Source organism: Folsomia candida, unplaced genomic scaffold (genome assembly GCF_002217175.1).
Source record: "Folsomia candida strain VU population unplaced genomic scaffold, ASM221717v1 Fcan01_Sc019, whole genome shotgun sequence".
In the NCBI taxonomy this organism is placed as follows: Eukaryota; Metazoa; Arthropoda; class Collembola; order Entomobryomorpha; family Isotomidae; genus Folsomia; species Folsomia candida.
In genome coordinates this window covers 734331-749196 of record NW_019091211.1, presented here as the reverse complement: position 1 = coordinate 749196, position 14866 = coordinate 734331, and the positions used below count along the sequence as shown (strand labels likewise).

Here is a 14866-nt window from a genome sequence, read left to right as displayed (position 1 = left end):
ATCTCCGAGGATAATTAGCCGACAAGGAAAGTCTCATAAATAAATTGCTCCATGTATCAGTATCACAACTGCATAATGAATACTACAAAATTACTCAATAACATTCAAAATCGATGATAATAATGAAAATCTTATGCAAAAATAACTCCATCCTTTATCAATGAATACGCTCGTTAAAGGATAATTAAGATTCAAGTCAGCCAAGACGCAATTCAATCATTTATCTATCTATTTCGTCCCCCACCACCAAAACCCAGTGCCCAAGGCATATCTACGGTAAGACTGACTTGACATCGTCTTCGGCATCATTGTAGATATTTACCAACCAACTAGCCACCTAACTGCACCACCACGTTAACTTTGTACACACAGAGGACAACGGCTTGCTAAATTTATTTATGTATGCATGTCAGGGTTGCCTATCTCAAAGAATTCATTGTTGATTGTCATTCTTCACTGGTTTATATGTACACACGTATTCCTTCCTCATTCTGGTCCTACATATGCACACATCAACTGTTACTGGTTACTGCCTCCATACACACATTTTTTAAGTGTAAAGTTTGCGTGAAATTAGATAATTAAAATGTTCGGGTGTTTTAAAACCGGGGTTTTCCACCCGAACGGGAAGACGCTCAGCACCACGACGGTCATATCCACGGTAGACGACGAGAAACACACGGAAGTGAGTGAGGAAGAAGATAAGCACGGATTTGCCCGGATGTTGACGGATTGGAGAAGTGTGTGCATTCTCCTTTTCCTTTACACCTTGCAAGGTCTCCCCCTCGGCTTAGCGGGCTCAATCCCGCTCATCATTCAGGAACGCAACGTGACCTATTCGGAGCAGGCCAAGTTTTCACTGGCGGGATGGCCGTTTTCGTTAAAATTGTTGTGGGCGCCGTTAGTGGATGCGATTTATTTTAGAAGAATTGGGAGGAGGAAATCGTGGTTGATTCCGGTCCAGTACTTGATCGGGGGGACGATGTTGTTCCTCTCGTTTTGGGTGGATCATTTACTCGATTCGCTGCAGATCGGGGTGCTCACGGGGTTCTTCTTCTTTCTGAATTTTCTTACGGCTACGCAAGACGTAGCGGTGGATGGATGGGCTTTGACTATGCTGAAAAAGTAAGTGGGCGACGATTTTTGTGTGCGAAATCTTATTTTTGTATCCCACAAGAATAATTAGATAGTCCTCTGCTTGTAATCGATTCACGCGAAACTTTGTAACTGTGCAAGTTGCCAGGTTTAATATTTTTTTTGTAAAGTTCGTAAAGCAATTTTCTTTTTATTTGTGGAAATCTCTGAAAATTTTGGAATCTAATTTGCATGATATCTTACAAATTAGGCGAAAAAATTCTCATAATTGCAAAAAATTTACATAGTTACAAAGTTAGCATTGAATATGGCTTCCTATTATGCGCATAATTTCCCCTATTTTCACCCAATTTTAGAGAAAATGTCGGCCTAGCATCCACCTGTAATGCGGTAGGACAATCTTTTGGAGCATTTATAGGTTACGCCGTATTCATAAATTTAAATTCACCCTCCTTCTCGAACAAATGGTTTCGAACCGTGCCCAACAACGAGGTTGGAATCGTCACTCTCGCCAGTTTTATGGGAATCTGGTCCATCATTTACTTCGTTTGTACCACGCTGCTCTTAATTTTCAAGAATGAGGAGGATGAACCAGGAGCAGAAAATGGTGACGGAGAAAAAAACAATAATTCCATTGTCTCAAGTTATTTACGGCTTTGGGACATCCTAAAATTACCCTCCGTTCGGAAATGTGTGCTGTTTTATTTCACCAGCAGTGTGAGCAGAATATTTTCACGCTAACCTTTGTAACTGTGTATATTTTGTAAACATTCTAAATTTTCTGATGCAAATATGAATTACATATGTACTTTACGAATATTTGGGGTATTCATATGAGATTTTATCAATAAGAACGGTATCAGCAAGACAAAGGTTGCAAAAATCTCAAAAATTTCCTGTCAAAATTATTAGCAAACTTCGCATCCAATGGCTTGTGTTTTTGCAAAAAATATCTTAACCACACCAGCTCATAATGAATACCCACATTACTTATGTACATAACCCCAGCCGTATTTCAATTTTTAACAGAATTTTACAAAGTTTACACAGTTTATGCATGTATATATAAGGTTACAAAATTGACCCGAATACCCTAATTAAGTATGCATCTCATTCGTTACCTTTCTAGCTTGGATTTGCTGCCGTGCATGCCCTCAGCGAATTAAAATTTGTCGAGGCGGGATTACCCAAAGAAGTGAAGGCTCAGGTATACTAACTTGTTTTGCAATATGAAATAAATATGTTTCTAGTGATGCTGGATAAGTAAATGCATATGAGAATTTTTCAGCTATCCGTCCCATTAATCCCGATAAGTTTGCTCGTTCCGGTCCTGGTTTCTAAATGGACGGTAGGAGTCAAACCGATGAGCCTTTTCATGAAGGTGTACATTTTTGCGTAAGCTACAAGGTAAAATTTTTTACTCCTGGGTTGTATCAGATTTAATTTGTGTTTTAATTTTTTGTAAGCTTATTAACCACTGGAGTAATTGCGGGCATGGTTTGGGTAACCGGCGAGGTGAAAGATGACCACGGCGGATTTCCATCCTGGTACGTCCCCACTTTACTAGCAGTGGAAGCCATACTTAAAGTAAGTCCTTAAGCTTGCGTGGTGTTTGTAACCTAGCAAAACTCCGAAAACTTACCCTAAGTTTGCCAAAAAGTTGCAAACTTATGCAAACTATATTTTACAAAGGTTTGTAAAATAAAAAATTTGCAAGTTTACTGGGCTACAAATACCCGAGTGAATAACACGTAATCTGTAATTTTATGTATGCATTTTGTAAGTCTCAATTCTACTTGTACCGTAAACATTTAGATTGTCGAGACAATAATGTTCGTCGCAAAGATGGCATTTGTCGCAAGAATTAGTGACCCCGCCCATGGCGCCACATTTATGACGATGTACAATACGGTTTCTAACTTGGGGAGTGCGTGGCCGAGAGCAGCCGCCCTTTGGTTGGTGGACCCCCTCACGTTCAAATCCTGCCCTTCAAATGAGTCAGGATCACTGTGCACCACAACGTTTGATGGCTATTATGTCGAAACAATTGCCTGTATTGTGATCGGTTTGGTATGGTTCTTATGGGGCAATGTTACCATAAAAAAGCTGCAAAAGAAACCGGAAACTGTGTGGAAACTGGAGAAAAAATAATTTTGTGGAGAAGAAGAAGCTTAATTTATATGCATGTATGTACATATGTATACAGCAACGAAACTACGATTTTTACTCAATTGACCAAACAAACAAATGTAATTACATACGTCAAGTTCATCGTGAAGGGTCCTTTTTCTTGCCCTTTTCATGAGCTACATGAATAAACCATTTTAATCCTAAATATTGGAATACTTAATGCATTTAAATACATTGTAATGCATACTTGATGGACTTGTTGGCCTGGGTTAGTGACTGACAATGATGGTCACCCAGACAACATGAGCAAGTGATGATAGCGATGTTTCTTTTATTGTGTACTTGTGCTGACTGAGATTATGTATGTATTATTTATTCAGTAATGTATGGTGAGATTTATGCACTTGGTAATGCGGTGTTGAGTCACCTACAATCAAAGCATACAATATAAATCCATTCGCATGTCATCTGTTCCAATCAAGTAAGTATGTAATCCGACTGACGCATATGCACACATATTACACCTTATAAGTAAGTAATTTTCTCATTTTATCAGTTTTGGTGCATAAAATTCTTTATCGTTACTCATAAATTTATATCAGATTTGAAAATAAGACACATATCGTAAATTTATTACATCAAAACTTGCGTAAAACAAGTGCAAACTTATTTAATTTGTACATCGAAAAGTATATTACGAACCTATAGACTAAAGGATTTTAATTGAAACGCAAGTACATACTTACTTTAAAGACGTAATTTTAATTTAGTTCTTAAATACTTATTTCTAGATTCCGTAATCATGAGTCAAGAAGACAAGCTTCAATCGGATTCATGCATCCAAAAAGTTCCCATTCACCCGGAAATCGTGACTTTGTCCGTGGTCAAAAAAATCGCGTCTGCGTACAAGGAAGATTCTGAGGTAGTTTCATTCACCTCAAGACTCGCCACAAAACCGGGAGATAACTACATGTCGATCATCTACTCGGTCAAAATCCTTCTAAATAATGGACCAACTTTGACCGAAAATCTGGACATTATGCTAAAAGCGATGCCTCGAGCTGTCTCCCGACAAGAAATGATTAACGAGATGGCCGCCTTTGTTAAAGAGGGAAACATGTACACACAAGTGTTTCCAGAGATTATCAAATTCCAAGAGGAGCTAGGATTGCTAAAAGCAGAATTGTTTTCCTGCTGGCCAACCTGCTACGCCACATTTCACGATGGTGCGAATGATTACTTGGCACTGGAGGATTTACGGGGACAGGGGTGCGTATTTTTTTATTAGCTTTAACTGCGTTTATTCCTTATTTCACGATAACTTCTTATCACGCAATGCTAAAGAAATATATTACATACATTACGAGATGGGGAAATGGTCATGAGATCATGAAGCATAAGCGCAGTTAAATAAATGCATATAATTACTTACTCGTACGTAAATTCAAAACAGCGTCGCACGCCAGCAAAAATGTAGTTTTTTGTTAACCATTGTATTTTTCAACACATCCGAATTTCGAGAAAAATTGATTTTAAAAACTCGGAATTCGGAAATAATAAAAAGAAATTTCATGCCGAAAGTTCATAAATGACATGAAATTGCGACTCGCACCAAAACGTTATTTAATCGGCCGTGGGAGGTGGTAACTCCTGATAATTTTTACAACAATTATTCTTTCCCAGTTTCTCCATGGCTGATCGTACCAATGGCTTGTCGCCCCATCAGATTCGTTCCGTTTTAAAAAATCTGGCCTATTTCCATGCCATCTCGTACTCCCAATTTGGTGGTGATTCCTCTAAAATTATGGAAACTTATCCCTGGTTGGAAGAGAAACTATTTCCCGCCCAAGGAAGCCGGATGACCGATCCTGACTCTATGAAAACATGGATGACTGCAATTCTTATCAAGGACGCGGAAATATTGCGGACCTCGGGTCACACCGAGCAAGCGGAGTTGATCCTTCACAAACTTTGCAGTGATGACGAGGCTGGTGTCAAACTTTGGGACGATTTGTACACCATAGTTTCTGGTGGGATGGATAGTCAAAATGCCGTCATCAATCATGGAGACTGTTGGACGAATAATATTCTTTTTAACGGAGAAACGGATCAAGTAAAGCTGTTGGATTTCCAATTGGCCAGATGCGCCCCGAGGTCGGTGGACATTTCTTACTTCCTGTACTCGAGTGTTCCCCTGGACGACTTGGAAAGTGGGGAGGATGGTTATCTCAGGTGGTATCATGACCATTTTGTGCAGTTCTTGGGGGATAAATTATGCCTGAAAGGGGAGGGGTTAATCTGGGCGGATTTTATGGAGGAGTGGAATCAGTGCAAGATTTACGGCGTGATTTGGGGCCTTGTCTTGGCACCGATTATGTCGGCTGAGCCGGTGGAAATATGTAGCGATCATGGTGTGTTGAGACATTACTTATCTATACATTACTTAACTACATGAAATTATGGACGGAAATTAAAAAAATATTAGTCTTACATTAAATATATTTTCAGAATTGAAAGAGGAAGACTTTGGTGCATACGACATTGGAAATTTGGGTGACGAGGTCACCTCAAGTAAGGAAGAATTGGTCAAGAGGATTTGTTACCTTGCTGTCAATATATTACCGAAATGTCCACAAATGTGTTAAGAATTTAGCACGCTATTCTCCAGCCACCGTCCTATACTGCCAGCTCAATTGAAGTAGTAAATCATGAGATTAATTTTAATAAATTGTTATTTTCTTTAATATAATCTGACTTGCTCATGTGCGAGTTCCCAAATGCGCTTTGAGAAACCTTTGTTGAAGTTACTATATTACGAGTTAAATGGATGATTGCATATAAATAACACCAATAAAATTTAAAGGTAGAATTATCGGATCACATGGATGACATCTTTGAAGTGATTTATTTATAAGCTTTCAGGGTTCAACTGCCCCCTTCTTCAGGTGTAAAAATGTACAGGAAAGAATTATAATTTCATGAATATTTTCAAATTAAACCAAGTTGTTGACCTCATTGGCGTCTCTGGGAATTTTTAATTTTCATACTGAAAAATGAAGTTTCATATTTTCAGGGATATAATTCTGAACACAAATTGGGTTTATTTTTTTTAAATCGGGCTAAAATTCGAAAAGTTACAGCATTTTTAAAAACCCTGATTTTGGCTGAATTTTTTTTTAAATTCCGCCAAGGGCGTAAACATGTAAACATGTCCATTCAGAAAAACGCAAAAATACGGGTCAGCTTATTTCTGGGCCTGAACAATTTCCGGTTTCGATCGGTGATAACCACCTTACACCTCCTCCTCATTGTAAGAAAAATTCATAGCTTTTGCAAAAAAATCGTCATAGGAGCGTAACAAGTGATGGTCATAAGGTATACGTGATGAGGAATCATTGAGCAAGATAACTAACGATATAAAGGTTCACAATTAAATTTTGTTATTTATTTAGTACTAAGGTGTTGTTCACTCTCTTCTATCCACTCCATTAAAATATGTGTTTTGTTTTCAGCTTATTTGTTTTAAAAGGATATCAGTTTTGGCACGTGCCCAGGGTACATCTCTGGAAATATGTAACAATAATATCATAACCCGGTGACCGGGTCCTCTAACATACTAAATATATTACAGCTCACCCCGCCTGTCCCACAGGAAACGCCATCTGGTGCCATCCGATTCAGCGTCACAGTCCAGACACAGGTAAAATTTTCGTCCGGTGCAGGACACGGAGCACGATATTTGCATCGCACATTTTGACACAGCTCGTCAGGGGTGTGGGTATCCGAAACGTATGATTCGGGGCGATAAGCCCGGCAGAAATCGTCCAAATTTATCAAATCGCCTGGTAAGAGGGGCGACGGTGTGTGCCAGGTTGGAGACTCTTGAGAATAGAGACAGTTGGCATTCGTAGTTCTTCAGTACAAAACAATTACAAATTATTTATTTGACCAAGAATTATGCAAATTAGAAGGTTTTAAACTTACCCAAAAAATGTGTTCATCATTGCCTTGCTACAAGTTGAAAAGTAATATCCATTTGGACCAAATCCTCCCGTTGTGCTCATCAGGTAACGGTCCTCATTTGGACACGAATCCGTACCTGCCACGGCATCGCCGTCATGCGCCGAGCCCAAGCTAGAAACCACAATTAAGAATAAGGGATCATACATACATAATTTTATTTGTTAAGGAATTGTGTCTCACTTATGTCCCATTTCGTGGGTTAAAGTCCCAACGCCACGAAATACTGCTCCTGCATCTAGAGTTATTGAAGCCCTCACCGTTTCCCGACACGCTCCACCGCGATAAGCCAGTCCCGCAATGTTCCCCATGCTAACACCGGTAAGCAATGCTCCCAAATCGTGGGGAGGGAAGGCACTCCCGTTTGTGACCAGATATCTCCCAAAGTCGGGTAGAATACCGTTAGGGTCGTAGTTACCATCAGGTCCACGATGGTTTTCGATGAATGGTTGATTTGCAATGTTCTACAAAGTATAGACCGAAATTTGACGATTTTTTAGATTGCGTCATCTGAATGTAGTTATGATTATACTTTATGAAATTTTCTAGTTTAGCTATCCATTTCTTTACCTGAATTGCTACAATTCCAACGAGCTTAACGGTAACCCTGGGATCTAAGCTAGTTGCATATCGGTTGTTAACGCTTCTCACAGCTATGGCGTAATACTCTAAAATCCTGTTAACATCTCCACCCAAGAGTAAAGTTAGCATATTGTCGACTACGATCAGCAATTCTACGGTGACGACAGCGTCGGTGGATCTATTTGCGGTGATGGGTGGATGTGCGAGTCTGATTTCCTCAGGAATTTCCACTATTTGAAAGTGTAAGGTGCTTGGCGTATATATTTATCTGTGTAATTCATATACTTAATTATGTTTGACTACTTACGGTAGTCAGACGCCTCCTCGGACAGACTCTCCTCTACTAATTTGTGGATATTTTCACCATCGTGATAAGAAATCATGCGATTGTTGATATGTCCAAACTAAAAGAAACGAATATTTGGTCACCTTTAGTGCATACAAAATATTTTGGCAAAGACGACTAAACACAGAACATTGTGGTATGCATTGAAGCGTACCAGTTGCGTCTGTCCGTTCACCGTAGTCAATCTGACAACGGCATTTGAGTCCGGATCAATATGGATTTGGTCGTCAAGTTGAGAAATTATTTCCTTCGATGGTGTTCCATCAAGCAGAATTGTTTCACCAGATTCACTTCGGGTTGACAAAATGACCTTGAAGTTATCCTGGAAAATTGGGGTCTCTAAATAAATGCATATGCATAAGACTTTTCAACTCTTAAGATTACTTATTTAGTATCAAACACTGTATGTTGAAGTCTGATACCCGGTTTTCGAAGGTTTAACTGAATTTCGCCCTCGTTAGATGAAATGACCGTGCGTAAAAATTCGGATTTCGGGGCGGAATACGCCCCGGTAAGGAACACCATGACGATCGTAATTCGTGGTAAATTCATTTTTAGTTTTATGGATGATTACATGTGTTGTACTAATTTATTTGGTGGCAAGTTGCCCGTTTTTATACGGGATTGAAGTATTTGAACAATTATTCATTAATATAATCTCATGTGATTTCCCATGCATTCAATCCATGTAATCTTTTTCCAATGAAATCCGTAGGTTTGGAAATTTCCTGGTAGCAAAATTTCATCGAATTTTCAGACCGATGTGCAAGTATTGTCATGAAATTGCGTAATTGATTGATTAGGTTTTAAGTTTAGTGCTTTAACATTATTCGCGTCCTTCTAAATATAAATATTCCAGTGATAATTTATCAATAAAAATAATCGATAAGCTGTCAACCTTGGAGTATACACGCAATTTATCAACATATTTCATGCATCATTATTTTTAATCAAGCTGGAAATTAGGCGAATTTGTGTCGAATGTGATGAATTTCATTTGAGAAAGATTGCTATGATTACATTCGAATAAATCAAGATTATATCAATCAAAAATTGTTTAAATATGTACGTCACCATCTTGTACAAAAACGGACAATTAGCAACCAAATAATTATTCGGTATATATAATTTATATCTACCTGAAATAAATCATCAAGTTGTCGTTTTCATATTTATTAATAAACCAAAAGCTTGCACTTCTATTCAATCAGTGCATGCAAACATGTGTCCATTCGACCCTGGTGACATGCCATGTCGCGTGCATAATTTTTCAATGTACATAAGCTGTTATGACTAAACTAATATTTTGCGAAAAGTTCGTGGCCATTTTTTAAAGTTGAATAGATTTCAAAATGTTTTCCATCGACGCCAATATAAAATTATGCAAAAAGTATGAACGCCAAGGGCACCCGGGATTCCCAAGCGGTCACCCATCCAAGTACTAACCGGGCCCGACGTTGCTTAACTTCAGTGATCGGACGAGAACTGGTGCATTCAACGTGGTATGGCCCTTGACGAAAGTACACCCTCTTTCGCCACCACTTATCAAGACTATTGGCATGCATGTACATATGCATTAACATTGCATGCACATTCGCAATGGATGCTGATTCATCTACATATATGAACAAACAGCAAATTCTCATACACATATAAACACATATTTACTATATAATATAAACATAATTGTCACTATACATTTTTCAGGCAGTTTTTTACAATATAGTAGCAATACCCATTTCTTTCCATCATTGAAAGAAATCTAACAAGGGACACTCACGACCTGTCGTTTGAGTCCAGGGTACCCACTATGTTTTTCAGAATCTACTAGGACCCCAGATGAAAGATTCATTCATATTTCCGTGTAAAACTCATATTTGGCGCCATGGCGTGGCGCCAAATTCGCCAAATTTGCATGTTTTTATTTTTGAAACCGCCATAACTTTTGAAAACCTGTACGGATTTTCAAAATTTTTGGCAAAAATCATGACAAGGAGTTCAACTTTCGTATCCAATGAAATTTTTTCCAAAATTATCACTTTTAACTTTTCGCAAAATTTCGTAATTTTCTTATAAACGGGGGTTCGTCGAAAAAATGCTAAAAATATTTCAAAAATTAGAAATTTTTTATTTTTATTTTTTTCTCAAAAATTTCGACTTTTGTGATCATCTTAAGTATAAAATTTTGAAAATCCGACATAAACTGCAAAAGTTATGGGGGTTTGAAACTGGTCGAAAATGCAAATTTTGAAGTTTGGCGCCACGTCATGGCGCCAAATATGAGTTTTACACGGAAATATGAATGAATCCTTTGTTGAGACCGCGATTTATCCAACTACCCGTTGGGACCCGTCTCGGAAAATTGGCTTATCCTGTCGTTATATGAAGTGACACAAGACTCGATGACTAGCTCACTTTAAACTGATTTTATTGTCCCAATTCCACCAACAAATATATAACATGAATCGGCTGACTTATCATTTAATAGTGACCACTAATCACGAAAATTAATTAAACTATTTATTAAATTGAGAAGAGATTAGAATAATTACACACGGCCATGCCTTCTCTCTCTCACGCACACACCAAAACTCTTTGCACTCTCATTCTGAAACGAAGCTCAAATTCTTACTCTATGCTAAACTAAAATGAGATTTAACATCGCTCCCACCTCTTTTGAGAATGCCTGAACAAAAGATTAAATAATACACATTTACATAACATCATTATTAACACTGTACTCATAATTCCAGTATAAAAGTCGCGTTGGGCTCTTGATTTGTCTCCCAAAACGAGTATGCTTCACGTGGGGCACATCTTGAATGGGGCTAAAATCTTGACATTGGGGCTCGCTGACTTTTTCCCGAATTTTAGCCACCTCCACCTCTGGTAGATCCGTCGATGAAGAGATTTCCATTGGGTACAAGCGTTGGAGGGGTCTTGTCAACACGTGTCCCTTCTTCACCTTCGTCACTGTGTACTGGCCGGACTTCTCCGTCTTTAATTCATAGTCGTGGGCGGTTTGCACTTTGGCGACTCTGCAGTGACCGTCACGTCCTCTAATGATTTCCACAATACGTCCGATTGGCCACTCGTACCTCTTCTTGTTTTCTGCTCCTATTAGAACCACATCTCCAATCTTCAGATTAGCACCCTTGGTCTCATTCCCTCGTTGCACTAATTGAGCCAAGTACTCGGTCCTTAATCGTTGTTGGAGTTGACCTTGAACAACTTGCATCTTCTTATAATTCCCTTCAAGTCCACTTTGACAGACTATAACTCCTTCTGGGAAATGGGCACTCCTACTGGGATGAAGAAACATGGATGGAGTCAAAGGAATTAGGTCACCAGAATCTTCAGTTAACACGGTCAGCGGTCGGTCATTGATGGTTGCTTGAACTGCTGATAAACTGGTGCGCAGCTCTTCACACGTCAATTTAGCCTTTCCCAACATACGACGTAATTGATTCTTCATGGATCGCACCAGACGCTCCCACCATCCTCCCCACCACGGTGCAGAAGGAGGATTCAAAGTCCATTTGATCGCTGACACGTCACACTTCTGGAGAATTTCCTCCCAATCCAGCGTCTTCAGCAAATTTGCTACACCCACAAAATTAGTCCCATTGTCACTGCAGAAGGTTCGGGGACGTCCATAAATATTGATGAACCGCTGCATCGCTCCCATAAATGCTTCCGTACTTAGAGATGACACCACATCAAACGCAACGCACCGGTAGACGGAGCAAGTAAAAAGCACAATCCACATTTTGCTTCCGTCTTTCAGAATCACGGGGCCAGCCAGGTCTACTCCGGTTGTCTCGTACACTTCGCCGGGTGTCACACGATTAGTTGGGAGTGCAGAAGGTTCCACACATAAAGGTCTCACATCATTTCTACGACAATTTGGACATGCTCTAATAATTCTCTTCATTGCTTTCCTTCCTCCCAGGATCCAAAATCGCTCTCTTAATTTGCACAGCAGAAATTGTGCTCCAGGATGAGAATATAACTTATGCAAATCTGTTATCATCATCTTCACTAGATAATGGTCACTGGGGAGAATTACGGGCCATCGAAAGCAATCAGTGTCCTCCTTGTTTAGTAGTCGAGTCTTCACACAAAGTAATCCATTTTTCTCCACCACGGAAAGTTTCTTCTTTAATTCAGTGACATCAGAACGAAGACACTCTTTCTGAATACCGTGGAGAATCTGGTGCTCTGCAACTTTGAATTCACTGTGACTTAACCTTGATCCTTTCACGTGTTTGGTTTTGTCCTTGTTGCAGTTGGTCACGAATCTTAAAATCCATCCCATCACTCTAACGGTCTTGTGAAATGAGGAGAATTTGCAGTGGAACCAGGACTTTTCTCTGAATACTTGCATTATTGTCCTTTTCCGTCCTTTGCCTTCTTTTCGTACCTCATCTTCATCAACTTCACATTTGTTGGATGGCCATTCTTCTTCAGGTCGCTTCAACCAGTTCACGCCCTCCCACCATTTCGACTCAAGTAATTCATTTGGAGGGCAACCACGCGACGGAAGATCTGCAGGGTTGAGTACGCCAGGGACATGCCTCCAATTTGAAACCGAGGTCGAACTTCTTATTTCCTTGACCCGATTCGCCACAAAAGTCCCCCACTCTTCCCCTCTCTGAATCCAGGCAAGAGCTGTAGTGGAGTCCGTCCAGTGAAACTCTCGATCAATTCGAATATCAAGAGAGTCACGCACCATATTCAATAACCGGACTCCAATTAAGCATCCCATCAACTCGAGCCTGGGAATTGTTCCTCCTTTCAAAGGAGCTACACGGGCTTTGGCTTGAACGAGTTGCACACTGACTTCCGGTCCTCGTTCACTTCGAATGTAGATAACTGCTGCATAGGCGTAGCTACTCGCGTCCGTGAATAAATGTAACTGAGTACCACTTGATTCAGCCCGCAGCATCATCCTCCTTGGAATCTTGATTTTTGACAAGAGATAAATTTCTTGGCACCACTTCATAAATTTTGAAACTTGTTCTTCCTCCACCTCATCGTCCCATCCCTTGTCGGTTCGCCACATCTCCTGTAGCATCAACTTTGGTTGAAGAGTGGCAGGGCACGTGAATCCTATGGGGTCGAACAATTTCGCCACGACAGATAATATTTTCCTCTTAGTAACTGGTCCATCGACAATAACAGGCTGCACGTCACAGGATAAAGTGTCATCATGTCGATCCCACACTAATCCTAGTACACCAGTTATTGCCTCTTGTTCAATATTGACACCGCTACATTCCCACTGACGAAGATCCATTTTCGCCTCGGCCAAAATATCTGTTGAAATCTTGCGAAAATCTTCGTACTCTTGCATAGTATTGAATGAGGTCACGCTGTTGTCCACGTACATTGATTGGAGCAGTTTTCGAGCCACAGCTTCATATTCTTGCTTCACATGGGACAAATGCAGCTCCAACACCGCTCCGAGAAGGAAAGGGCTGCAGGTCAATCCAAACACGGCCCGCGTATGACGTAAGGGTTTCACAGTGTTCTGGACTTGATCCTCCCACCACAGGAATTTTTGATAGTCTCTGTCCTCCTCTCGCACCTCAATCATCTGGAAGGCTTTCCGGATGTCCGACACCACTCCAAATCTTCTTTCTCTGAATCTATGCAAAACGGATGGAATGAGCTCAATTAAGTTGGGACCTTTATATAAGCAGTCATTTAAAGACGGTTTCCCAACACTCTTGCAACTTGCATCAAAGACAGGACGAACAGGTGTCGTTTGACTCTCGGGCTTGAACACTGGGCGGTGCGGTAGGTAATGACCAGCTTGATCCTCTTTAAATTCAATCTTGACTGGTTCCACTATTTGCTCATCCTCCCACCCCCGGAACACACTGCTGTACATGTCCACTGCACTTTGATCTTTTAATTTCCTAGTTGTTGACTGAAGTCTCTTCTCAGCAACGAATTTATTGACAGGTAATTCAGGTCTGTTTTCGATCCAAGGTAATCCAACAGAATACCGCCCATCTTCATTTCTTGACACATTATTTTTGAAGTGGGTTTTGGCTTCTTCCTCTTCTTGGAGCTTTGTCTTCACTTGAATTGGATCCTGAATTCCCAAACTGTCCAATGACCACATGTCTTGAACATTAAGTTGACTCTGGAACAGAGAAATCACGGTATTGGAGTGGTGTGACTTATTCGACTTGAGAGGTCCACCCAACGCCCATCCGAAGATCGTTTCCTCTGCATAGAGATCATCTCCCAAATTGCTTCGTCTTCCAGTCATAACTTGTCCTCGCAAATCTGAGCCAATGAGGATTTCAACGTCACACTGGTCGACATTAACTGTGTCCAAATCTGACAAAGTTATTCCTTTTGCTTTAAGCTGGTCCACCCATGGTCCTTTAGGAATTCTCGGCAGCGAAGTACACACAATTGGCTTTTCCCTTAGAATCCATGTCTTCTCGATGGTCCCCAGCATATTCTTCACAATCACTTCTCTCAAGCTTTCTTCATGTAGCTCCGTCACATATCCACCCAGTAAGATATTTTTGACATGTTCTGTGCCTTTTGATTTCGAACCCGTTATGTTCACCGTTCTGGATCCAATATAGCTGACTTGACTTCCTTCGTCAATTAGCATTCTCACACGACACGATCCACTCGGGCCGACAGCACGAACAACGACCACTTTCA

General features: G+C 40.2%; 4 protein-coding genes and 1 non-coding gene across 6 annotated transcripts; 2 read left to right on the top strand and 3 right to left on the bottom strand.

Annotated features, from left to right (window-relative positions):
- Positions 1 to 457: 457 nt before the first annotated feature.
- LOC110857577 (acetyl-coenzyme A transporter 1) lies at positions 458 to 3430 on the top strand. Its single transcript, XM_022106166.2, has 6 exons — positions 458 to 1125; positions 1452 to 1812; positions 2225 to 2302; positions 2384 to 2490; positions 2562 to 2682; positions 2911 to 3430. The coding sequence occupies exons 1-6, from the start codon at positions 587 to 589 to the stop codon at positions 3244 to 3246; spliced, it is 1542 nt and encodes a 513-aa protein (XP_021961858.1). The 5' UTR covers positions 458 to 586; the 3' UTR covers positions 3247 to 3430.
- A 125-nt stretch (positions 3431 to 3555) lies between these two features.
- On the top strand, positions 3556 to 6240 carry LOC110857544. Of its 2 annotated transcripts, none has more exons than XM_022106131.2 (4): positions 3556 to 3756; positions 4017 to 4494; positions 4909 to 5636; positions 5734 to 6240. In XM_022106131.2, the coding sequence occupies exons 2-4, from the start codon at positions 4028 to 4030 to the stop codon at positions 5868 to 5870; spliced, it is 1332 nt and encodes a 443-aa protein (XP_021961823.2). In that variant the 5' UTR covers positions 3556 to 3756; positions 4017 to 4027; the 3' UTR covers positions 5871 to 6240. The 2 variants fall into 2 exon arrangements, with proteins under 2 accessions (XP_021961823.2, XP_035713932.1); XM_035858039.1 differs by lacking the exon at positions 3556 to 3756 and adding an exon at positions 3798 to 3959.
- A 405-nt stretch (positions 6241 to 6645) lies between these two features.
- Positions 6646 to 9018, bottom strand: LOC110857543 (zinc metalloproteinase/disintegrin). The gene is made up of 8 exons (XM_022106129.2): positions 8596 to 9018; positions 8328 to 8512; positions 8135 to 8231; positions 7816 to 8057; positions 7429 to 7709; positions 7210 to 7359; positions 6862 to 7138; positions 6646 to 6788 (listed from the first exon to the last, which is right to left on the bottom strand). Exons 1-8 carry the CDS (start codon positions 8723 to 8725, stop codon positions 6759 to 6761), a joined length of 1392 nt encoding a protein of 463 aa, XP_021961821.1. The 5' UTR covers positions 8726 to 9018; the 3' UTR covers positions 6646 to 6758.
- A 552-nt stretch (positions 9019 to 9570) lies between these two features.
- LOC118438352 lies at positions 9571 to 9689 on the bottom strand. Its single transcript, XR_004836703.1, has one exon. It is a non-coding gene; the product is annotated as a 5S ribosomal RNA (ribosomal RNA).
- Positions 9690 to 10886: 1197 nt separating this feature from the next.
- Positions 10887 to 14813, bottom strand: LOC110857830. Its single transcript, XM_022106440.1, has one exon. The coding sequence runs from the start codon at positions 14811 to 14813 to the stop codon at positions 10887 to 10889; it is 3927 nt and encodes a 1308-aa protein (XP_021962132.1).
- Between the last annotated feature and the right edge of the window lie 53 nt (positions 14814 to 14866).